Raw genomic sequence first — 27,686 nt, 5'->3', positions numbered from 1 at the left:
AATTGACTTATTCGATGCAGAGCCGAATTAAAGCCGGATTCCGTTCTGAATATAAAAACCGGTCTCTTTTCTTCACTCGCCGAAATTGATTAGTCCAACTGACTAAAGACTTAATTAGACAATTGTTTGATCTTAATCTGATTAACTTTTGTTCCAGTTTCCTTCCGTTTTTCTTTGTTTCTTTTATATGCAAATTAAGCTGTATCTTTAGCATTTCAAGTGAAATTAGATCCAAATTAAATTTTATTATTTTTAATTTAAACAGAGAAATTCAATAAAAGCTAATTTAAATATTCAATGAGTCGCTTAATTTTTGAGCGGGTAATTGCGGCACGGAGTGATTGGCAGATTTCGGAGTGACCGACACTTTGAAAATTTTAGTTCGTAAAACTGCATTCGATTTATCCGTCCCACAACGAAATGCAAAATTAATTTGTGGTAATTTTAAAAACGAACGGAAGGTTAATTTCACAGTTTGCGAGTAACGGTAATAAATGTATCAATTATTCGGAACGAACCGCTAAAAACAAACAGGAAATGAACGCATAGTCCGAATTTAGAACCACAAGGTTTGTTTGCGAATTTTTGTAACAATTACATGGAAACTTTCGCGTTTATTCAAGAATCTTCAAGATTATTATTAACTCTGAGAAGTTCCAAGCAGACGCTCGTCGCAAAGTTTTTAGTTTTAGTTGCCCCTTTTTCCACGCTAGTTCGAGTGGAGGTTTATTCGAAAACCGCATTTTGTGTGGTCTGATGTTTAATAGACCATTAATTTTTAAATTAATGCAATATTTTGTTTCTAAATAGCCGCTCTAAAATACAACCGACGATAAATAGCCACTTCCAAGTACTTTGTGTTTTGTTAATAAACTGAATAATAACAACATAAAAATTAACTATTCATAAGAAAACCCGTCTGTTTTGCTAATCTTTACTCCCGAAACGGTTATATTATAGCACCCATGTAAAGTAATTGAATTTGATTTACGTTTATGAGCGCACGTATGCTAATAGTTTGCCACCCTTTTTATTTCTTTTGATACGGTAATTGAGCTCGAGGCTTAAGAGATTGCTGCCATGAAAAGGCGCTAACGTGATGGATGTAAAAGAAGTCCTCCAACTCGTGTAAAACGTTAGAAAAATTAGAATTTTAATTCATAATTTGCACCCCTGTAGGTGTTGATCTGAGAGTATGTGCCGGTTCAGCGCCGGGGATGAAGGGGTGAATGGGCACGCGTGACTCGATTACACCGCCATTATATCACCATCCGCTAGACATGTAATCTTACGGTGGCCGCCGTTGCATCGCCGCCGCTCCCATTACCCACCTGCGGAGTGTTCAGATTTATAAGTTCCCGCTAACGGGATAACCAGATCTCCGAACCCTCACCCCCAAACTACAACCCTCTAGCAACTGTCGAGGAGTTTATTTCCAAGTTTACTTAACCAGACAGAAAACCTTGTCTAGGAAGCGGCCGTGTGTGCCCTCGCTAAGAAATTACTTTCGAATAGCAATCTGCTTTAAATAGGGTTACGGAGAATAAAGTACAACATGCTGAGCTTTTCTACGGAGGTATTACAGTGGACCGGAGCGAATAAAAATAGTCCGGAGCAACTAATATTAACTTTGGAGAAAAATTTGCTGATGCGAATGGATTTGGTTGGATGTCGATACAAATACGAGTAATCCATCAAAGTGTGGAATTATATAAGGCAAAACCGTTGCCTCATGGGCTCAAAAAATGAGCGATATTAGATCCAATTTCAAAGTTCTTAGTATGAATTCAATTTGTTTTACGAGTTTAGGATCGGGAATCAATAGATCGGTTGGGCCTGGGCAAAGTTTTCGGGTTAATATCAATTGAAATATTCTAAAGTTATGGTTTAATATTCTGCCAACGATTCGCGTTTTTTTATGCGTACACATTTGCCAATATAAGGGAACATAACGATTATTACGTTCTGTTATTTGAATTTTAAATAACCGCGTTGTAACGATTTCCTGTTCTCGCTGCCGAAAACGAGGACAAATTATGATTATTAATCTGTGGCCAAACAAGTCTCGTCTGTGGTGATGGCTCGTGGTCGACTTATAAGATGCAAAGAGCAATAAAACAGCGAAGAAATTTATCAAAGTTATAAACTATTAATAAGCCAGTAATAAATAGCGACGAAATCGTGCCAAATAATTCAGGCTTGTTCAACATCCCTGAAAAACTTCCTCCGTCGTAGCGTGGCACGAAAAATGTTCTTTCAGCCACCCTGGCAGCAAAAGCACGAAAAATTATGTGTGGCCATAACAAAACCCAAAGTTTTGAAAAGAGTCCCGAAGTTGCGTGTTTTAAATCGGCGGAAATGAGACGGCGATGTCCTGAAAAAAGGACGAAAATGAAGTGACATCGCGTACCAGGCCCGATCGGGTAAGGCAAAAAACACACAAAGCGTGAAATATAGACCATTACCACGTTAGAGATGATGTCGTGAAAACGACGCCCCCCACCCCAACTTACGATAACGAACTAAATAAACTTTAATTGGCCGCCTTTGCCTGTTAATCATGCCCTTTTAAATATAATTTAGCTATTCTAGGTTGCCGTGTAATTAGAACAGTTAACAAGATTTAAGAACGCTATTCTCTGTTTGGAAGCGAACTCTAAACACGGGATTTATTAACGACCCACCTAAGCCGTCGGGACCCAACTTACCCAATTAGACACCCCAAACACACAGTTTCGCCGCAAAAGAAAAATATTGCAAAAACACAATCGAAATAATAAAAACTTCGCCTTCATTCGAATTCGTTATTATTCTTATATTCTTGTATTATTCTTTATATTTTTCGGATTTTTTTTACATTCATTTCCAGTTTTCAGTCCTTTTGTAAATTTCCGCAAATCTCTCAAAGCCTAGCATTCGATTGGACAAATTTCCAACAAACTAATTAAAACCCCAAAAATTAAAGCTCGGTATAGACGAGATGAACTACCTATAAATTTTTAATTAACATTAAATATACTCACGTTCAAAAATCTTGCACCCCCTTATAAAACTTATACTATAACTTATACTTTATTAAAAAAAGTTGAAAATTTTTGGTTCGTTCTGAAATGAAAAATTCTACAATCTCTATTTCTTGTTCTAGATTTTTGTGCTTTGGTACAGTTAACGAACACTTTAAAGATAGTCACATCCCCAAATTTCATCGTCATAACTTAGAAACTAACCAAGATACGAATTTAAATGAAAAAAGTTGAAAGTTTTTGGTTCGTCCAAAAATAAAAATTTCTAAATCTCTAATTCTTTAGAACACTTTAGAAGTAGTGACTTCCAGAAATTTTATCGTCATAACTTAAAAACTAATAGAGATACAAATTTTAATAAAAAAAAGTTTAAAAAATTTTCGATTTTTTTAGTTTAGTTTTTTCTAAAATGGAATTAAAAAATTACACAGTTGAAAAGTTATCATTTTTAGATATTTTTTCTCGGGTTTTGAAACGATGACCTACAAGAATATTCAATTCTAAAAAGACTTCAAAATCACTTCATATATAAATATTTATATATAACTTCTAAATGGCAAAAGATAACGTGTTTCACACCCCGTTAGAAAGCAAAAATCTCAAGCTTTTTAATGACGAATCACATCGAAGCACGAATTTAAAAGTTCTCTGCAAAAAGTATCAAAGCAGAGTTTTTGAAAATCGTTCGTTTTTCGAAATTTTCATCAATTTTTTTCAAATATCTTGGCAAGAACTGACTCTCAGAGATTTTCACGTTGTTAAAAAAATCTCTCAATTTTTTAGAACATTTTTGGGAACCCATCATGTCCGCGACTAAAAAGTTAGAAATGCATGTTTCATTTCTTTTTTTCCACAGTAAACAGAGGTACTGCTTACAATTTATAACTTCATAAACTCCATGCACGCCTAACAAAGTCCGCTTGAAATTGCAACAAAATCCATACACCCCAAAAGTAAAATCAATCATTAATTGAACAAACACATTTTTGCCGAGTTGAAACAACCACCGCTTCTAAATATCCTAATAAACGTGAAAATGCTTAGACTCTGAATAATTCCTAAAACATTGCAAGTGTGTAAGTTAATTAAAACCCGGCGCCTCCACCACGATTGTTTTCGAATGTTCCTCTCGACGTTAAAATGCATGTTGAAAGCTGTTTTAAAACAAATACGACGACCGAAACTGCGACCGTTTCCGCTTTCACTTCATATGGCAGTATTGTGGTTGCCAAGTATTATCCAATAAAAACAGAGTTTTTTTCGAGTTGCAATTTTCCAAACGCGAGATCCGTATCGAAGAATGCGGTTGACATGTTAAAATACAGTTAAAAATCAACTTTATAAAAACGTTAGGTTAGATTAAATTAATCCGGAACGGGTTCGTAAGAATCGCCGTTGCAATCAAAGCGGATATCTTAATTCTCGAAATATTGTTTTCAAAGCATTTTTATCGATAAGACCGCAAACTAATTTTGCGAAGAAAAATAGTGATGTCTCCCTCCGCGGTGTCGAATAAAATTTTCGAGTGGCGGAGGAAAACACTTTTAAAAGTGCAGTATTTCATCTTATTCAATACGTAAAGTCATCAGTCATCGTTAGCACGATGTGCAGAGCATTTTAAATAATGGCGTTTACATCTCCCTGTCCTAACATGAATTCTTAAAGAGTCTCGTCTTCATCCCACCGTTAATGCCTAAAGATTTAAATTTCTCATGGCTCGCAGGGACGTAATGCAATAATAATGTCTCGGTTCTCGCGTTACTTTCAATCCATGTGGGGCCACGTTACTTTTGGTGGAATTATGTTGCTACATAATTTCGAAATTTGGAACAGATAATGAACGACGTGAGACTAACAATCTGCCTAAATTTCATCGCAATGGCGCCAACACAACCAAAGATACAAATTTTCTTCATAGAATTTTAAACCTTTTAGTAGTTTTAAAAATTTTAATTTCAAAAATCTGACTCTTTTGCTCCAAAGTTTTGAAATTTGGTACAGATAATAAATGAATTAAGAGTAGTAACCTCCCCAAAGTTCATCGCAGTGGCGCAAACAAAACTAACAAAACAATTTTTTTTTTAATTTTAAAACTTTTTGTAGTGCTAAAAATTAAAATTTTTAAAACCTGATTTTGTTGCTCCATAAATTTGCAATTTGCTATAAATAATGAATGAAGTAGGCGTAGTAACTTTGTCAAATTTTATCGCAGTCGCGCCAACGAAACCAAAGATACAATTTTTTTCATAGAATTTTAAAACTTTTTGTAGTGATAAAAATAAAAATTTCCAAAATCTGAGTCTGTTGCCCCAGAATTTTGAAATTTGCTACAGATAATGAATGACGTAAGAGTAGTAACCTTTCTAAATTTCATCGAAGTGGCGCCAACACAACCAAAGGTACAATTTTTTTATAGAATTTTAAAACTTGTTGTGGTCCTAAAAATAAAAATTTCTAAAATCGGAGTCTGTTTTCCCTGAAATTTTAAAATTCTATATTATCACTTACGGCACTGCGGGTTATAAAGCAGCGTGAAAATTGCGATATCCGCCACAACTCTCATCTTCGCCCGTTTGTGTTAATAACGTTTAATAAGGATAATACGTAAATTCCCGGATTTGAAAAGCCGGCATTCCGTGATGTACGTTATTTAGCTTTTTATTTTGGGTGTGCTCCTGTTTTGCAACATAATTCCATTATGCACGCAACGTTTTTTCTCTCCTCGGTAATGTACGTATTCGAATACTTTAACAAAATCCATTAATAACAACTATTTGGTCATAAAAGAGCCAATATCGCTGCAAATAGTAACATTATGCAGAGAATGGATATTGCCGAGTACATTGCTGTGTCAACGTCTCAATTGAAGAAGAATGCTGATCACAGTGAAATCTCTGCAAGCAGATAGTTCCATGATATAAACCGGAGTTTTTCTAATGGGATTGTCGGGTTCCAGGTGGCGCGACAGAGACCTGACCATAACCTGCGCCATCGAAAAAGAATGAGACAACCGAAATGCACTTAGATGCAATAGACACCTATTTCAAGCGCCTAAATCCCGGCGATCGATGAGGGGATTTAATAAAAAGGCCGATTTGGCAATGGATGCTTTTTACCTCGTATGAGGACATTTAATGCCGATAGAAGGCACTAAAGAAGGATAAGTGCAACCCTATTTTAATAATCGACTCGCTGCTTCAATTTCATTTCGCCACTTATTTATTGGATTCGTTTCGCCAGCTCCGATAATTTCTATACCACCCCATTAGCTCCCTTCGAACGATAAAGCGTCCCGAAACAAATAGCGACGTTCAAACGGTACAGAAACTTGATAGCGTTGAAAAAATCTGTTAACACCAACGATAACGATCTCGAAAATGGACAAGCAATCCGTCACGGGTCTTGTCAAATAAAGATCTCATTTCCGTTATTTAACTCCGCGATTGTTTCAAACCCATTCAAGCCAACAATAGCATTTTAATGGGACAGGTGGAGAAAGGCATTTTTTATGTCGGCGGTATTAAAATCTGGAATAATAATATTAAGTATGATATATCCCCGGCAAAAATCGTAATTTACACGAAAATAGACTTTTTATGACCTGAAAGCAGTGCTTCTGATATAAAATCTCTAAACTCGTAAACTAAGGTTGACAGTTGTTTCCAAATATTTAGCACACAAACGCTACGCAATACACGGAACGGAACATTTTTAACCACTCTCTAAACACAAGAAATAGTAATTTACAGTACTGCCGCCGAAACGAGCTACATATGAGCGAGCTTTCGCTACGAGCTTTTCGCGAAAGAACTGTACATATTTTTATTTACAAAAAACATTAATGTTATCAATTGCACGTTGGTATTAACTTTGTCACTAAGCGCTAAATGTCAAAGCTATGTCAAAGTAAAAAAAACACCGCAGATGAACACAGTTTATTGATGGAAATCAAATTATCTTCTTCTTGATTTACATCAATTTTCCGTAAATCCTATTATCAAAATCAAAATAGCATACCAGAAACATAACCTCAAACCAACAGTACTACTTGTGTATAATTGTTTCATACTTTGCCGCTCTAGATCCTTGAGTAGCTTGTTATAAATATAAGTGAATAAAGTCGAATTTTATCTACGACAAGCCGAGTGTGATAACGTTTTTGAGTGGATAAAATTTGTTTATTCACGTGTATCATACAACTTTTTTTCCGATTTCGTAAAATTTAAATTGCAAAAATTGTGTGAAGTATCACGTATTTTACGGACAAGCCAATTTTAATAGCAGTGCGAATTTTAATTTTTAATTTCATCATTCGCGTTGTCAATAGCAGTGTGAATAAGCTGATTTTATTTATTTTTTTGATTAAAGTATATTTATCGTCATCCGTCTAGAAAGCGATGCATTAGGTACCAAAGTGATTTTCGAATGTAAACATTCACTTTATTGTACTTTTAGTCATGAATCTTTGCGAAAATTTGCAAATTTTGACTGTAGAAAAATCAAAGAACTATTTCTTATGTAAAAAATCGCGAGAAAAACGATGGCGCAAACCGTATCTCAATATCTAAAATAATTTCCGTGATATCGAGTACGAATTGTTTTGAACCTTCAAAAATTTGGCCCTCTGGCGACGACCCAAAAATTCAAACGACCATAACTCAGTTATTTGTAGACGAAAATTGAAAATTCTCATGTTTTTGGATTCAGCGTGACATTCTGCGTAAAATGAGACCCAAATTTATTGAGTTTGCTTAATAAATAAACGAAACATTGGCTAAAACTGTTTTGAAAACGTCATTTTAGGGTGATTTTCAATCAACGTTTTCAAAATAAAAACGACGTTTAATAGCTTTGAATTATACATCAGTCGAAAGAGGAGCTCGAAATCTATCTACTGGCCAAATTTGAGATCGATCGGACAAAGACAGGGTGTCCGGAAAGTCGCGCACCACCGTGAAACTGTATACTCGGACAATGCCAGAGATGTGTGCCAGTGATGTGAATATTGAAAATTTGAGACTTACTAGATCCAGATGTGGAAATAACTATTATTGCATAAAATTCTATAACGCTCTGCCACATGCATTTAGATGTCAACAGTATCAAACTGTTTTAAAACAACTAAAAAAATACTTGATTAGCAAATCATTCTACTCAATTGAGGAATTTATTAAAAATAAGTTCGACGATATCTGTAATTAAATAGAAACCCCAATTGACGTGTGTAAAAATACAATGTATTTATAACACCAATAAACATTATTATTATTATTATTATTATTATCACCGGAAAAATGTTAAAAAAAATCCATGTCTTCAATTTTTCGAGGTATGATGGATTGAAGAGGTAAAGTTTGATGCGAAAATTAATGATTTCTGTGCAATAATTTTACGTTTAAATGAATTTGTTACCTAAAGGACATTTTGCTCAAAAGCATGGTGCAAAGAAAATCGGAAAAATCTTGCAAGAAATGCCTGAAAACTGTTAACAAAGTTTTTGAATCAACAAGCTCCATCAGTGTGGCATCGTTCACTTGAAACCATAGTTACATTACTCGTTCATGAGCCGACCTGACTAACGCCAACAATACAACAGCAACGTTACTATGGCTTTGAATACTAGAAATTTAAATTATTGGAGGAAAAGTTCAGCAATGTTGCCATTTTCCTAATTTTCTTTTGGTCTTCCTGTGAAAACAGAGAGTCTGGAATTTTTTTTTAAATTTTTTTGGTACTCTGGAGGACCACCCAATTACCCCCTTTCAAGGTGGTGCGCCGCTTTCCGGACACCCTGTAGTTTACAAGCTATGGCCAAAAATAAAAAAAAATGAAAAATTTTCATCGTTTGAGTCGGAATTTTTTTTCGCGAAAAATCGACTATCAAATTTTGGCCTTTTGAGAACATTTTCTAACGTAAAATGAGCCGAGAAAAAGAATGGCGCAAACCGCATCTCAATATCTCAAATAGTTTCAGAGATATTTAACTTTAAAAATTAAGAAAAATTAGGAAAAATGAAAATCAACTTTCCGAAACTTTGATCGGCCATACCTCAGTTATTTGTTGTCGGATCTGAATTTCAATCCCAAATATGGAATCTGCGGAAAATTCTGCGTAAAACGCAAGTTTACTCCAAAAAATAAGCGAGATATCGATTTCAGAACTTTGCTATAGTTTTAGTCATGTTATTTAAAATGAGCATTGGAAAAAATACGCTTCTTCTTAGTCAAACGCTAATTGTCATTTTCGATGACAGCAGTATATAAAAAAAACTATTTCTATGAAACAGCGAAAATGGCAGAGAACAAAGAACCGCTCTGATCGTTACTAAACCCACAAAGGACTGACTCTTGCCATCGGACAATTATTGATTTTGAATAAATAGGCTCCGAATAAATGTGGTGGAGAAGGTCAAGATTCCTCCCTAATACAACCGAAAAGTCAAAACAGTTCTGGCGCTCGTCATTCTTAAGCGACTCGAACATTTCACTTTTTATTTCCGCCGTTGTCATAAAAAAGAATTTTGTAATAAAAATTGGTGTCAAGCAGACAAATCGAATCATCCCTGCTGTACATTGGGGTAGTGTCTCTACCGCCTATACCTTTTTATGCGTTATGTGATTGTTCAGTCTCGAGCGGAAGAGGTTTTTTCGCGTCTGTAGATGCGTAAATTAGGAAATAACTGTCAATGTACCATGTTTTCGGGTAATGCGGTTCTATTTTTCGTCGCGGTTTTCGCAAATATTTAGATTAAGTTAACGGTATTTGCATTTCCAATAAAATTTTATGCGAACCGGGATATAGTAGAGTGGAATGTCTCCGCGAAATAATAGAGCAGAATGCAATCATATCCGATTCTGGAGTGGATAAATTTGGAAGTCTCACGACACGTAGAAGGAGAAACAGTGTATTTGCAGAGTAATGTACTGTAATAAGATGTAGTTTTCTTGATGTAAACTTATTTTGATTTACGAGGATCGTAAAACAACAGCGTCACATTGATACAGTGTATCAGAAGGCGACAGTGGTGCCATCCCTGGAGGTTGAAATCAAAACCAAGGACGAAAAATAAACACTTGGAAGTAATTTTAATTTAAATCTGTATTTTACGGGACATTAACTCGATTGCATTGTAGTTTCAGTACATTCACGTGGACCGAGATAATACAATAGGGGTTTCCAAGTCCGATTATGTGCAAAATATATCTCTGAACGGGTCATCATGACGCTGTTTATGTTCGTTCCATCGCAGACCCAAAAATTATTCACATCAGCTTGAGGCATCTTCGCATTGTTCCCAAACTAAGTTCCCAAAGTTCTGTCCTCAATGAGCCAACTTAATAAATTTAAAGAAAATATTTTAATTGAGACTGTTCTTTGAATGATCTTTTTAAATCATGACGCAGGCACCTCCATCAATCTTTCCCAAACACAAACCTCTACCCAAAACTTCGTGACAAATATCCTAGTCCAGTGCCACGTCAAACTTATTGTTCTCTGCTCTTTGTGATCTTAATTTCTCGGCGTGAATAAGGTCTAAAGTATCGTTTTGTCTACATCTGAAAAACTTTCTAACTGGTCTCCTCAAAGTCTCCGTTTTTTCTCTTCGTTCATATTTCATAACGACATGAATGGAAAAGTTGTAGTCTTGTGAGCGACGTCAGCAAACAAGTTGTTAAAAGAGGCCAAACGAAAGAGAGGGAGTGGACACATCAACCGAACTAAAACAAACTGTCAAAAGCTAATTGCAAAACGGGTTAACCTGTAAAGTCATAAAGTTCCCTCCCTCACTTAATTAAATGTAATGGTTCAAAAGGCCTTTCAGGCAATTTCACTTGCAGGGCCGTCGGCCATTGTGAGAAAGGAAGGTCGCCACATCGTAATTCCACGAATCACCCCCAAAACTACGAATTGCGCACTCAATCACATGAATATTTCCAGACCACATTACGTTCGCGATGGCTCTTGTAAATATTTAAAAGCTTCCGACGGTTTTTCGTCATTGAAATTAATTCCGAAAATTTCATTGTCGCCGAAATTCAATCCAAAGTAAACCAAATTAAAAATAAAAAGCAATAAAAATTAGTTTTCTGAAATAATTACAGTCAAATTAAGTTGCTCGTAAATAATTCAACCTCCAATCAGTATAATCAAGTGCCAATCAACTTTATTCAGAAAGCACTGACCTAAATTGATTTTTTTGACCACAGCGTATTATTATCGCCTCTGATAATCTGTTTCATTATTGGAAATTGTTAGCTCAAAGTTAGTTGCAGTTCACTGAACGGTTCTAAAGAATCAATTTGTTGAATTAATAAAGTTATTTACCGTACAAGCGCCAAAACACCTCATAGCGAAATGAGCGAGCTTGCGCTATGAGGTTTTCGCGAGAGAATTGTACAGCCATTTCTATAAAACATAGTTATCTGTTTATTAAAAACATATTTTAGGAATATTTGTTACTACAGACGCAGTAAAATGCAAAATTTAACGATAAATACTGGCAGTCAGTTATTTGTTGACTGACGAGAAAAACAAGGGTAGTTTTGGATTCAACGCGAAATTCTGGGTAAAATGAGCCCGCATAGTTCAAATTAACAAATAAACAAAATAAAATAAATAAAAAAAAAATCCGTTTCTTAAAATCTGTCGTAGTTGCGGAAATATTGAGCTTTGAATATTTTCCAACTCAAAATTCAATAATCAATACTGTTGCAACCAGCAATACAGTTGTAACTACAACCCCGGAGAAGGGGTGGTTTCCCCAATATTGTTAAATTATAATTTTTTAAATGGTACAGAGTTGAAGTAGTACGTTACGAGACTCAGAAACAGAAACTTCACTGGTACCTATGTACACATTGGGTTAAATACACAAGTTATTCCAAAACAGTATTTTTATACCCTGGTCCTTCGAACAATACCTTCAACATCAAGGCACCTCAACGATCAAACATTGAGTCGGATCTTAAAGGTCCAAACATTGGTCCTGCGAACCGGATTCAAGGGTGCAACAAATACATTTGAGAAATCGGCGCGAATATGGGTGAAATCTAACAAAAATCGATAAATCATCTATAAACGCACCCGTTTGATCACTTTTACGCTCTGCAGAATAAAAGAACGTAACACAGCGATTGTAAAAAAAAACATTTTTATTGTAATGTTTTCCGTTGAAAGTTTTTCAGTCACATGCAGCTCGAATTTGCATTTCATCTCCACATCTACACAATGAAAGTCAGAAACTAGCAGATTTGAATTCCGCCTGTCATCCGACAATTCAGATCAAATTTTGCATCGTTAAACCCGTTAAACCGTAAAATAACTCTCCATCCGTCAAACAAAAATCTCTCTTCTTTCGAAATGCTGTTATAAAAACTTCCCCCATCTTTGTGTGTCAGGTTCTAATAATATCAATGGCAACGTATCCATTTCAGTCTGTAATTAATTTTAGCCATCCTCTAATAGGATCCCTCGTCTTTAATCTACATAATACTGCATTAAAATATCAACACTGTCTCTATTGACATGTACCTAACAAAACAGATTCTGTTGAAATAATTCATCCGAGAATAAACGTGTCGGATGGTCACGTCCATTGAAGAGATATTAATAATCTGAAATGTTATTTTTGGTCGGAATTAAAGATTGAAGGCCTTTAAGCCAAACCTGACCCTTATGGTGATGAGGCCATGTTATTATTTCTGCATGTAAGAGAAACATGAAAATAGAATCCGAGCATGCAACTATGTGGTTGTTTGTCTTAAACGAAGTGTTTTAAATTTTCGTGTATAAATTGAATCTAAATTGTAGGCCACGTCTGGTAGTAAAAATTAAACGTAGCTACTTTGAAACATAAGTAATAAATAAGTGGAAGAATGCAGGTATTATTTGAAACCGTTTCCGTGTTGAAAACGTAATTGAATTTCTCATGTAACAAGAATAAAAGTGAGCTAAACTAGGTGTGCAGAGAAAAAACGCTGACAAGATAATAAGGTGCACGAAAAGATAATGACAGGAAATACGCTGAAATAAAATAGTCCCTTATTAAAAAACAATTTGAGGATCCGGTGTGTGCGTTATGCTGTGCTTTACGGGGCACTTTAGTGGAGATTTTCGTTTACTTAAGTGATGCATTATTCACAAAGAATGTTTTCTTTCCGGTTCATGTATTTTATGGCGCAATTTTTAAAGGAAAATTTGCATTCACGTTCAAAATGCATAATCTTACATCCTCCGCGACATGCAACCGTCGTACATCGTCGGCTGCAGACGACCAATCGAATTATCTACCTATAGATTGAATTACGAAACGGTACATCGCAAAAATTCCTAATTTCAAAACGAATAAAAATAGAACGTGCTCGACTTACTCAGGAATTAAAACGAAAAAGCCAACGGCGCCTCCACTATAATTATAAATTATGTACCTAATTAGCAGCCATTTGAATAAATTTAAGCTCCGATAAAAGCTTCATTCACTCAGGTTCAATCTGATTATTTTTTCTAGCATTTGCTCGTTAGCTTTGGCTTGTATTTTTATCGGGGAAATCGCGACTCTGCCATTTTTCACGCCAAAACGAAACGAGCTAATCAAAAGGACTGGTGCTTTTTTCTGGGATGCACAGAGAGCGAAACTTAATTCAAACACTGCACAAAACATGTTTTGCCCTCTGCATCATTTAAACAAAAATAGATATTTATATTATCAGTATTAAGTGTGAGAAATGCTAAATTATAACGATTTTATGAGTTTACAAGCTTATAATGGCATTTCGTTCACATATGATATACGTTTTATCTACGACCGCGCACGGCTTTTAAAATGCTGACTTTTATTACAACTTGACAGGTTTGACAGGTGAACTAGATTGTGTCACCAAAATGTGTTGTAGCCATATTATATCACTTGTTTTATAAAGAGTATATTATACAATACTTTGTAAAATGATCCTTCGAGGTAAAATGATTTCCTTTGTTTCCCAAACTGCCCTTAATTCCATCTATCAATGAAATGATTAAATATGTTGCTGAACCTGCGAATATTGCAGACAAGCACCTGCATGCAGTTCGGTGGATATTCAAAAAAAATACAGCGATATTTGTGTTTTCCTTAGTTCGATTTAAGGTAAGGCATTTTTTAATCAAATGTATTTTACCTTTCGAATGAAAATTTCAAAATGACACCGGCGGTGTTTTAAAGGATTAACATTAAACTTTAAATTTTTTGTAGATTCAGTTGCAACATTGCATGTTGTAAATTTATACATTATGATCTTTGTCCTTATTGCACTTGGGGTAAAACGATCACTTAGGTACTGGGTAAAACCATCCCGGGATCATTTTACCTCTAATATGATGATATTTGACAAAAGACAGTGATAAAAAACTTCTAAAATCAGAAAAAACTATTCGTTTAAAAAAAAAAGTAATTCGTTTAGTTTATTTATGTCTTCAATAACAGTCCCTATTTTGTTGTTACTTCTTGTTATGTAAGTTTATTTTGTTTTTATCTTAATGCTTAAATATATTCACCGTTTCCACTAACTTTTGCTTAACTTATAAAACTTTTTAAACATAACACAACTTTACGATGGAAAAGAATCATCTTACCCCAATCGAGGGATCATTTTACCTCTAGTCCATGGAGTCCTTCTGGAGTCTTGCACTTAATTCTTATTTTAATGAAAATGGATTTAGGATGAATTTTTAAGCGGACTTGTAGTACACTAGTTGTCAAAGCTCCTGCATAATTAGTAGATTTATTAATATAAAAATTTTGTAGCAATGACTAAAGACCTTAGAGGGATCATTATACCCCGGTCTCCCCTATATAATAGATATTTATTAAATAATAATAATTATAATGAATAATAATAATTATTCACGACAAATATCAGTTATTCTCGAGATCGTAGATCGAGAGAATAGGATTTTTGGAGTGAATAATTTGTCCTTACACGCGAATATAATACGAGATTTTATCCAGAGCCTCTGTTGGTTGCAATTAAGGCATTAAAAGAATTGACAGAAGTGACACCAGTGACAAATTTTTAGCGTTTAGAAAGCCATACTTGTATACTACTAAGACGGCCCCTTGAGAACACAGCTACTTTTTAAGGAAAACACCCCGATTTTCAAGGGTTAACAGAAAAGCAGAAAAATCGTGAAGACTCCCGTTTTAAAGGTATATTTTAAAATTAACATTTTTTTAAATGGCCCCCTCAGAACACAACACATTTTTAATGATTTCAGCCTGGTTTTCAAGATAACTTTTGAAAAGTTAAAATTTTTAAAGAATTTGCCCGGTTTTTCCAAACGTACCCTTTTTAAAAAAGTCAAAATTCGGACAAAGTCCTCATGAGCGAAGCGAATTTTAAGAAAGCGTCCATGAAGACCAACCTAGAGGTGAAGCCGATGTCGAAGGTATATTTGGTAATTTATGTGATTTTAATAAAGAAATTGATACATTCTTAATTGCAAATCATCATATGTATATTTTTTATAAGAAATATGTTTGGTTGGTCAATTTAAAAGACATGACTTATGATAAAGAACCGAAATTAATTAAAGATTATTTATACTTTTTACCAGATGATTTTCAAGAAATTTCACATATTTATCAAAGACCTTCAGGCGATGTTTTAATAGTTGTTAAAAATTTATATTATTTAATTGACTTTCCAAGTTTTAATGTTAAAAGTGGATATAACGGTCGATCTATTGAAAATTTAGGAATACCAAAAGGAAAAAGAATTGATGCAATATTTAGAACTTATTCTGGAAAAACATATATATTTTATAATAAAGTCTTGTACATTGAGTTTGATGAGTGTTTGTTTAGATCAAAGAAAAATGGCCTTATTTCAGAATTATTTGCTGGAATACCTCCAAATATAAGCAGAGCATTCAGATATAGAAAATATTTCTTTAAAGATAAAATGTATTATGAATTTGATGATATTTCAAATACATTAGTTAGTCTTATCGATCAAATAATAAAACTAATTAATCGTCTGTGATCTATCATATATTTTTAACATCTTCATTTCTTTTTATCGCTCTCTTATTATCGTCAAATTCTACGACTCCGCAGGTCTAAAAGTCATGAACTTCTCTTATAAAATCTTCTGATAATTTTTGGTACTTTAATACCCTTTCCCAATCAACTTTATAAAAGAATTCAACAATAAAGTCTTCCGATAATTTATGGTGCTTTGATACCTTTTTCCAATCTATTTTATCTTCAAATTGTTTGTTTTTCAATAATTCGAGCTGCCCCAATTATTATAAAAAAATATTTAATCTTAGAATCAAAATATAAGTTGAAAAAAAAACTTGTCTAAAAGCCTTGGAAATCAACATTTTTTTAACCGTCTTGAAAACTGGTGTAAATTCTATTGAATTTTATGGGGGGTGATCTATCACTCCCCATTGTTTGCTGAAGTGACTCCATCATAGCAAAACTGAGCAAAAAAGGTAAATTTTAACTTTTAATTAAGAAGGCTGCTACAATAGGGGTAAAGTGCTTAAAAAACAAAGTATTTCGAAGGGCATGTGGCCCAATACATTTTTGTTGTGAAGTAGCCCAACAGATAAACAGGGTTAAAAGACGAATTTTAAGTGTTTCTAAATGGTAACTTTTCTTGGCCGAAAACGTATTCATTTTTGTTCTGAAGTAGCCTAACAGAAAAACAGGGTTAAAAGACGAATTTTAAGTGATTTTAAATGGTAACTTAAACCGTATTCACGTTTGATAAAACAGGATATATTTCTTAAAATTCGCTTCGCTCATGAGGACTTTGTCCGAATTTTGACTTTTTTAAAAAGGGTACGTTTGGAAAAACCGGGCAAATTCTTTAAAAATTTTAACTTTTCAAAAGTTATCTTGAAAACCAGGCTGAAATCATTAAAAATGTGTTGTGTTCTGAGGGGGCCATTTAAAAAAATGTTAATTTTAAAATATACCTTTAAAACGGGAGTCTTCACGATTTTTCTGCTTTTCTGTTAACCCTTGAAAATCGGGGTGTTTTCCTTAAAAAGTAGCTGTGTTCTCAAGGGGCCGTCTTAGTAGTTTGTATTGTTGTCATAGAAATGTGGCATAATTTTCTTTAAAGTGTTTAGAGAGTAAAAGAGTACTTTATTTGTCTAAAATGGGTGAATAAAGTGGCACTTTATTAGTGCATTTTTGATAATACAGAATAATAAACAGAAACTTTAATTTTGTCGTGCAGTGTAATTATGAAATCGGACATTTGTGCATGAAATTGGGTGGAATAAATGTATCCAACTTCCGGCTTCGTCATCAATATAAAAATCCGCAGCTCGATACCGTTCCGAATCTTAAATCCGTCGCTTGCATTTTGCATGATCTCGTAACATCCATTTCTCAAAATCTACTCATAAATAAATACACTTGTCAGCGCTCTTGCTAAATTAAAGAAAGATATATGTGTTAAAATTGTAAAAGAGAAGTTGCGAAATCCGAAGCTGTGAGATTATTATGTAAAAATATCCGAAAATACATGGAATAGGAAACAATGTCTCCATTCGCAACTGCCATCAAACGCCCCTAAAAAAAATCGGGATCTCCTTCCGACTGTCGTACGTGTTTATGTCTCCTTTTTCGCGCCCACTTTTTCATTATCTCCCGAAAATTGATAGCGTTAGTCCCACTAATTCGCCACAATCCTAATTTAAACCCTTACCTGATCCAATTGGTGTAGAAATGCCCCTGCTGTTGCTCGTTTCGTTATCGTGCAATCCTTCCAAAGCCTGCAACAGGATGTTATCGCCTCCGTGTTCCTCCCCGATATCAGCGACACTGTGCACATCTTCCGCGCTCGTGGTCTGTATAAGAAAATGTCCATTTCCGTTATCGTTTCCGCTCAGCAAAAAAATTGGGGTGCCACCCCCCAAACGCTTAACCGACTGCAACAAAACACCCTCGGCTAAATCGCTTTGTTGTATGAAAATCTGGCCCAGTTTCCCGTGTTCGCCCTCTTCCAAAACCAAACTGGTTTTCGACGTTGGTAAGCTGTCGGTACGTAAAAGAATATGGCCGCCATCCGATGTTTTTGCACCCCTTACTAGTATGATGTTGCCGCGATTCACTTCAGCCCCCGAAGGCCGAGATTCGGTCAGGTTGTTCGTCAGAGCACGCACGAGCTTCGCGTTTGTGTTGTGCATTGGTTTGTCGGGTTTTAGGTCTTTCACTTGGTTAGATGTCGAGGGCTTCGAATCTGAAACAAAGAGAAATCCTCGTTAAAAAAATCCATTTTTGCTCCGACATTAACAATTCCGTTTCGCTTGTGTTCTGCATCTTAACACGAAAATTTCTGGTTAGGTGCATAACTTTGCAACAAAGCAAAATGGCTAAATGCTCCGAAAACAAACCATAACCTTCGGAATAATTAAATTGCCCCATGAAGCGATATATTAAAAGACGCGGTTAGTTGGAGTGGCTATTTTGAACCCTCTGGAAAATGGAAAAATTAATGGTGATTGCCAAACGGAATATTTTATGAGTCCTTTGAGCGGAATATCCTTATAAGAGCAGCCTGTTTGTAGTGGTCTAAGGGTTTCAGAGGTCGTTTCCAAAGGCGGCTTACTCTCAACTGGTGCTTTAAAGACACTGTAATAACATTCTTGGTATTATTCCGGATAATTCACCGTGCATGTTTCTGACAGCTCCGGTTATAGAATCATAAAAATCATTTGCATTTATGGAAGTCGGGGCCCGGAAAAAATACTCCCAACAGATTTCAAAATTTATTCGAAATTACTCCGGTTTTATTACGGTGGCTTGATCTCGTGTTCTTTATCGATGAAATATGATTTATCCGACGATACGGTTTGCTCTTGCAATTCTGACCAGGAAAGGGCAGAAAACTAGCTAACTTCCGTACTTCCGAACTATCGAACATCGACTTCTAAGCTAAAAAATCGCGAGAAAAACAATTTTGAAAAGCGTTTCTTAATATTTGGTATAATTCTGGAGATATCGAGAAAAATCGTTTTCGAACTTCCAAAATTCTGTCCCTCTGGCGAACACCCGAAATTTCAAACGCCTCTAATTCAGTTATTTATTGTCGGACGAGAAAAATGATGGTAGTTTTGGATTCAACGCCAAATTCTGCGTTAAATAAACCCATCCAGCTCAAATTTCATTAACTAATAAACGAGATATCGAACAAAATAAATTTTCAGGGGGTGTTTTTAGTCATTTTCAAGGAGCTGTTTCGGGGCGAAAACTGCGTTTAGTACCATTGAATTATATATCAATCGAAAGAGCAGCTCGAGATCTAGCAACTAGCCAAATCTCACTAAGATATGTCAAATATTTTACGAGAAGCACTCAAAAAAAAAATTCAAAATTTTTCATCGATTGAGTCGCAAAATTTTTTCACCCCAAAAATCGAACTTCGAATTTTCGACTTCTGAGGGCGAATTCTAAAGTAAAATAACCCGAGAAAACCGATAGTGAAAGTCAGAATTTTTCGTAGTTTCGAACATAGCTTTGAAAATTTTCCAACGCAATAACCGAAACTTTTATCGCATATAACTCAGGTTTTCGTAAGCCGATCTTAACGAGTCTTACCTTTTTGGATTCTACGTGAAATTCTGCGTAAAATGAGTACCAATAATTTAATATTGGTTCATGAATAAGCGAGATATCGATATCGAAATATCGAAAAGAATAAAATTTCGAATTCGAACTATCGAAGGTCTATTTCAAGCTAAAAAATCGCAAGAAAAACAAAACAGATTTCAAAATTTATTCGAAATTACCCCGGTTTTATTACGGTGACTTGATCTCGTGTTCTTTATCGATGAAATATGATTTATCCGATGATACGGTTTGTTCTTGCAATTCTGACCCGGAAAAGTGCAGAAATTACAACGCACCAAGTCTTTTGCGTTTTTGTGAAAATTTCTATCTGATTAAGATTAGTTTAATTTATGCGCCTACTGAGATCACATGTGCGTGCCATAACACATAAACGTACAATTTTATAAATATCAATGTACTTTTTCTCCACCACCGATAAATTAAAAATCGAGATCAGAGGATAATCGAAACACACATTTAAACATGGAATCACTTAGAAAACATGGCGAAAGAAGATATATGGGATTATAAAAACGACAGGCAATCTACTAGACACGACAGCTTTACAAGATTATGTAAACCGACATAAATAACCGAAAAAAACCTATTTTTCGTGTTTAACTTACGACCCAATAAAAGTTAATTCGAAATTATTTCAGATGCGAAAAATCCACACACCTACGATTACATTACATGATGATGTTAAATTTGATACTCACGAAGGTTCATGTGGAGTTTAATCTTCGAAAGAAAATTAGTTGAATTGCATGAAACGATGGAGAGATAAAATGCAGTAAAGTGCTGATATCATCTTTAAGTGGCAACTATTTTTAAAATAACTTCGTATTTGAATCGACGTGAAAGACTGCGCAACCAGAATTAAATTAAAGTGGTACCAATTATTTTAATTAGCTGGTAATTAAAGTAAATTAGGATAAAAATAGTGTAGCAATTCCAATTAATTTATAAATAAATAAAAAAATCCGCCGCGAAAATTTTCATTCTGTTTTCAGTCCCGGCTGCGCAATTAATTTCCCCTTTTTTAATTGAATGTTTTTTGCAAGAGCGTACTTTTTTCTTTTATAAAGGTGCAAAAAATTAACGTCCCTATTACGAGTGCGTTAAAAATATTGAACGTTAAAATTAAAAAAACCGAGGGAAATAACAGATCCGACTTCCACGTACATTCCCAGGGCAGAAAAAAGCAATTTAAAAATTCAAATAAAGAAATAAAATACCATGATAAAGCCCGAAATCTGACGTCGGCATTAAACGCGTTGTGATGGTCGGCCTACATCTGAAGTTGTCGGGAAGGTGTCGAGGGCGTCATAAAGCTCATTTCAGGTGAAATGCTGAAACGCTCAGGCACTTCCATTGCAAATCCGCACTGCAAACACGCCGGCAAGAAAACTTCGGAATGTCTCTAAATCTCACCTCATAATATTTCAGATGCGATTTCAAACTTAAAATGTCTCCATTTGAATAATAAGAGGAAAGTCTTTGACTTTTTTCAGCGATGAATATAAATGTAGATATTTTATTTATGCACCTTTGCGTCTGAAATAAGCGCCATTTATAAACAAGGTGTCAACAGCACTCCACGTAAGCGACGGCGAAATAATAGAGCGTGTTAATACAATTTTTGCTGAGTAAGGGAGGAGAGACGAACTTGGGATTCTGTCGAATTCAATCGTGTAACGGGATTATAGCAATCAAGCCAATTTTCTGTTTCTGACAAAAACTTTACAAATTTAATTTTTCATCGATTGAGTCGCAAAATGTTTTCGCCCAAAAATTTTGCTAGCGAATTATCGACTTTTGAGGGAGGATTCTTAAAAAAAAAACTAAAAAAATATGACGGTGAAATCCGTTTCTCAAAATCTGTCGTAGCTTAGAGCTTTGAAAATTTTCCAACTCAAAATTCAATATCCAAAATTTTGATCGCTTACCTACAACTCAGTGGTTTGTAGATCTTACCGACTCTCACTTGTTTGGATTCTGCGGAAAATTCTGCGTAAAATGATGTATAATAACGCAAGTTTACTCCAAAAAATAAGCGAGATATCGATATCAGAAGTTTTGCATAGTTTTCGCCAAGAATGAATTTTCGCGAAAAACTGCAACTTTCGACTTTTGGAAAATCTAAGAACTATTTTTTATGTAAAAGATCGCGAGAAAAACGATGGCGTAAACCACATCTAAATGTCTGTAAAAGTTGCCGAGATAGTGAGCACGAATTGTTTTAAACCTTCAATAATTTGGCCCTCTGACGACAACACAAAAATTCAAATGGCCATACCTCAGTTATTTGTTGACGAAAATTAAAAATTCTTATGTTTTTGGATTCAGCGTGACGTTCTGCGGAAAATGAGCTAAAACTTGTCTAATTTGCTAAAAAAATAAACGAGGGATTGGCCAAAAACTGTTTTGAAGAGGTCATTTTGGGATGATTTTCAATCAGTGCTTTCAAGCTGAAAACGACCTTTGATACCTTTATGTTTAAATCTGTCGAAAGAGAAGTGCAAGATCTATCTACTAGGCAAATTTGAAATCGATCGGAAAAATAGTTTACGAGTTAAGGCCAAAAATAAAAAAATTGAAAAATTTTCATCGACTGAGTCGGAATTTTTTTTCGCGAAAAATCGACTATCGAATTTTGGGCTTTTGAGGACATTTTCTAACGTAAAATGAGTCGAGAACAAGAATGGCGCAAACCGCATCTCAATATCTCAAATAGTTTCCTAGATATTTAACTTTAAAAATTACGAAAAATGAGGAAAAATGAAAATCAACTATTCGACACTTTGATCGGCCAGAACTCAGTTATTTGTTCTCGGATTTGAATTTCAATCACAGATTTGGAATCTGCGGAAAATTCTGCGTAAAATGAGGTAAATAAAGCAAATTTACTCCGAAAAATAAGCGAGGTATCAATTTCAGAACTTTGCCATAGTTTTAGTCATGAATTTTCGCAAAAACCTGCAACTTTCTACTATTGGAAAATCTAAAAACTATTTCTTATGTAAAAAATCGCGAGAAAAACAATGCCGCGAACCGCATTCCAATATCTGGAATAGTTTTCGAGATATCGAGCACGAATTGTTTTGAACTTTCAAAAATTTGGCCCTCTGGCGACAACCCAGGAAAAATGAAAATCAACTTTTCAAAATTTAATCAACCATAACTCGGTTATTTGTAATCGGATCTGAATTTAAATCCCAGATTTGGAATCTGCGGAAAATTCTGCGTACACTGATGTATAATAACTCAAGTTTACTCTAAAAAATAAGCGAGATATCGTTATGAGAAGTTTGGCATAGTTTTAATCATGAATTTTCGCAAAATACTGCAACTTTCGACTATTGGAAAATCTAAAAATGAAAAATTTTCATCGTTTGAGTCGGAATTTTTTTTACAAAAAATCGACCATCGAATTTTGGGCTTTTGAGAACATTTTCTAACGTAAAATAAGCCGAGAAAAAGAATGGCGCAAACCGCCATTTTAACTTTAAAAATTAGGAAGAATTGGGAAAAATAAAAATCAACTATTCTAAACTTTGATCGGCCATAACTCAGTTATTTGTAGACCGATCTTAACGAGTTTTGCCTTTTTGCACTCTACGTGAAATTCTGCGTAAAATTAGTACCAATACTTTAATATTGAATTATGAATAAGCTAGATATCGACCGAGTCTGAATTAGAGATTGATAGGGCAAGTAGTTTACAAAGGGATCGCCCTTTGTAAAAGCTGTAAAAAACGAAAAAAAAAGCGCAAACAAAAACTAGTAACATACATATTATTGTAGGATTAAAATTGTTGTTTATTGGTCGTCATGGCAATTTTTGTGAGTCCGAAAAAGACGCATTTCAGAGACTTGAATTAGTTCGTAAAATAGCAATTTTTGAGAACGTAAACTAAAAATCTTAAGAATCGCTTGGCGTATGCTTTAAAACCGAAGCATTGTTCAGCATATTGCGTGCAGTGTTCCTTATTATTAGTACGAAAGCTGGAGGAAAGCCATAATACGCTACACAGTCCGCGTTCGTAGTTTATTGTGTATCATTAAAGGAGCACTGAAATTATTGCTTTTAATACGTGTTTACATGAACTGCATTTAAGTTGCAATTCCACCATGTATAAATATTGCAGGTTTTAATGAGAGAATTTTTTTCGCTCCTTCGGTGGCAGTAAAACATTTTCAAATTTAGAGTGTGTAATGAAATTTTATTTTTAGAGATCCGCCTTTTTATTTTTCCTAACTAACTCGCTTTCATGCAGTCGCTAAAAGCATTAAACTATGTAATTAAAGTGCATTCTTTTATGCTTATTTGACAAAAATCCAAAGCACACAATATTACGGAATTTACGCGCCTCTGGCCCTACGAAAACACCATTGTGCACATTGCGTTAACAATATTCACATCTCAAAACTAATTTCCAAAGCGGCCTCCAGCAATTTCACAAGCTACATAATAACAAAACTTTTCGAGGGAATTATTTAATAGCACGAAAACAAAAACCTCGATATAAATTCATCAAATTTGATTACTTTTAAGCTAGAATTGCACTAATGTCCGGTTCTCACGAAGTAGTTTAAAATATGATTTACTTCGCAATTCGATAAAAAAATTGCGAGTTTCGGATGGCTGTTTTTCCGTGCCAAACATTCCTGAAAGGAAGTTTCGAATCAGCTGTTACAAGTTACACCTACAACTTGATAAATGTAGCTTTGTCTCACACCATAAGGTCTAAAATAACGCAGGTCAGAGCAATATATTGTGTCGTTTCTAACTTTAGCACATCCGAGAAGCGAAACAATCGCTGGATTCCACCAAGATTAATATCTTTATAATTCAGTCATTTCTCGCAAAAAATCAATTATTATTAATGACGCTCATCAACTCGCCGGCGGGGATTTTTTCCCCCAAAATAAATCAAAACTACCCAGAAAACCCGGAAGCCCGGAATATTTTAAAATCCTCGTTTTGCACACTGAGCTCGAATAATAAGTAATAATCTAACTTTAATCCAGGAATTCCAAATGTAATATCCAAACAAAATTGTAGCGTTCTTTTCCCTTCAGCAAATTTAAATATACGAAATTACTGTTAAATAAGCATCTAGAACAAAACATACAAACTCGCTCACAATCCAAGTGCAATGAAAGTAAAACAGATTTGTTAGTCGCCACAAACTGGCACTAACTCAATCTTAATTCGAGTTTAAGTTGTTTAATTCCAGTTTTATGCAACTTTGGCGAATGCAAACCATTAACCAAAACCAACCAGCACAGCCGGATTTGTTTTTCAAACAGTTGAAGCAATTGAAACGCTTTTCTGATTTTAAGTAATAAGCAAAGTTCCGTTTTGTCTCTAAATAAAACTTCTCTCTATTCAGATTTAAAGAAACTCTAAACGTATTTGCCACTTCGTTACGCCATGAATGCTCGAGGAAAGCTATTATCATATCAGATGTCAAGTCTATGGAAGCACAAACACATTTTTTACGATATGTAAAGTGAAGAAGGTTATAAATCTGAATATCTCGTCTCAAGTTCTAAATAATCAAAACCGGGCGCTGATAAACAGAAAGAGATTTATTTCTCGAAACATCGAGATTTGAAAGCGTTTTCATTATACAAGTCTTTACCACAATATTATCACTTATTAAATTATTATATTTCGAATAATTGGCAAAACTGGTATTTGGCGCATCCACCATTTTTAAAGCAGTATTGAAAAATTAATTTTTCTGTTTTATGAGTTGGCACTCCTGGCAATTGTTTGTCAAAACTATGAACTTCATCTAATATAATGTCGTCATTTGATAACAGACGATACTTTAAAAAAAAATCTTAAAATTAATTACTTAATTAAAAATTTTAACAAGTTTATTAAACACCCTGTAATTTTGTTAATTTTGGAGCCATAATTACGAAATTTGTGGACCTTATTACTGTTAGTGTCTTTACAAATGAGTCTAATTTAAAAAAAAATCTAAAACAGAGAAAATTTTTAGAAATTTTCATTTCGATGATAAACTAAAACTTTCCACAAGTTTATTAAACACTCTTTAATTTTGTTAAGTTTGAAGCAACAATTACGAAACTTGTAGATTGTATTATTCTTAGTGTCTTTACAAATTGCGCCAATTTAAAGTAAAAGAAAATCTACAAAAATCTACAATAAAGAACAGTTTTTAGAAATATTCATTTCGATGATGAACTAAAAATTTTAACAATTTATTAAACACCCTGTAATTCTATTAATTTTGGAGTCACAATTACGAAACTTGCAGACTTTATTAGTCTTAGTGTCTTTAAAAATTACACTAATTTTAAAAGAAATTACACAATAGTTATTACCGGTAATTCTTAAGATTTGTACCAGCCGCTCTAGCGCTCTCACTCGCTTATAATTTACCAGTTCCCTCACTTATAATATAAAATATTGTTTTTGTTTTCCAATGCAAAATCAAAGAAAATGAGCTGCAAAACCCCAAAACTGTTTCTTCTTATCTGAGCGGCATTAATGTCTCGCGAACTTCTAAAGTAATTTCCCAGAATTAAGAAAATAACAGAACTGGCAAATCAACAATTAAGTCAAGAAAAATCCGAGAACAAGTGGAAAAGTGCGTTTTATCTCCTCCATCAGGATAATCTCGACGGAAGCCGTAAATAAAAAGCTCGCATTTTCAATTCTCGCGGAAAAAATCTGCGGACACGTTATCTTGAATCATTGAAAAGCGTTTGGGGAGAAATCCATAACATAAATATTTTCAGTGTGGGTCTGCCGAAACACACCTACCGTGGCAAAGATAACCATACAATAAAAGAAAATGTAAAAGTATGAAGGCGTTCTAGAACGAGAGATAACCAAGAAACATAGCAACACCAACCCCGTTTCATTATGTACGGACGAAACGATGCAAAGCGGGCTAACGATAACGGATAGGGTACAAGGAGAGAGAATTACAGATTAGGATAATTGCATGGTGTTGTTGCCGCTACGTGCTAAATTCACTCGCAAAACGCAATGAGAGATGATAAATTGAAGGTTTATTATTTTACTACGTGAGACTTGACAAACTAGGGAAAATATAACTCTTCATCGCTCAAATGTAATACTCGGGCTCTATTCATTAAAGTGAAACGCCAACGCGAATCCATTTCTCCGAAGGAACGCGACCATTTCAACTTTATTCGAGGTGCATATTAGGAGCCATTTAATGTGGAAAGAGAAAAACAACGTCCATGACCTAGAAAATTATAATACCGGTGGTGGTGAAACGATACGTCGGGTTTAGGGCGGCTATTAACTAATTAACGTGAAAGCTTATAAATTTCAGCGGGAATTTGGCATAATTCGGCTTCAATTAATACGGTGAAACGCGGGGTTGTAATTTTTGTTTAATAGTCGGGGAAGAATTGTAAAGTTTGGATCTTTTTTACTTCAAATCGACGAATGGATTATATCGATCGATGCCCGCGTTTTCGTTCTTAGAAGTAAAAAAGTAATTGCGTGCCACACATTTTTTATTGTTGAAAAAATATTGAGCTTTAAAGCCACGAAGAAAATTAATCAAGGCCAGAATTCTTTTTTAATTCCGTGAAAATAGCATTAAACCAGGTCGATGAATAATTATAGTTTATTGAAATGACGCGTCAGATTTTAGCGTGAGCAATTAACGCAAAAAGCTTATAAATCTCCGCTGGTAATTTGGAATAATACACGCTTCCACTAATTTGGCGTAAATGCATGCACGGCACAGAGGCAGATAGTGGGATTTATGGGCAAAATGGAACGTGGGGTCCAATCGATGATCCCGGTAACGACGTCCGTGTAGACCCGAAGGCACACGCGGTGAAAATGTCCTTTCAAGGAGAACGTCTACGACCTCAGCAACAATATCCAAGACTGACCCAAAAATGAGGACGCCACTTCTGCTTCTCGATAGGCTTTCCCTGGAGTACATCCTTTCGTATCTTTACGATCTACTCACATTACGAAATTCGTCTTCTCTAATAAAAGGAAACGAATAATTTAACGACC

The 27,686-nt window shown here is 34.7% G+C and overlaps 1 protein-coding gene across 8 annotated transcripts in view; it reads right to left on the bottom strand.

Moving 5' to 3' along the window:
• Positions 1-27,686, bottom strand: part of Camta (Calmodulin-binding transcription activator) — a 157,132-nt gene that overhangs the window by 83,198 nt on the left and 46,248 nt on the right. For all 8 annotated transcript variants that reach the window (XM_088046461.1, XM_088046464.1, XM_088046466.1 and 5 more), the window contains exon 3: positions 17,730-18,263. In XM_088046461.1, the coding sequence (XP_087902587.1) occupies positions 17,730-18,263 (534 nt within the window). The remainder of the gene's footprint in view (positions 1-17,729; positions 18,264-27,686) is intronic.

Source organism: Gnatocerus cornutus, chromosome 9 (assembly GCF_029298725.1).
Source record: "Gnatocerus cornutus isolate USDA-ARS CGAHR chromosome 9, icGnaCorn1.1, whole genome shotgun sequence".
NCBI classification, from domain to species: Eukaryota; Metazoa; Arthropoda; class Insecta; order Coleoptera; family Tenebrionidae; genus Gnatocerus; species Gnatocerus cornutus.
Note: the sequence above shows the minus strand (reverse complement) of the source record. Positions and strands in the feature narration are given on the sequence as shown.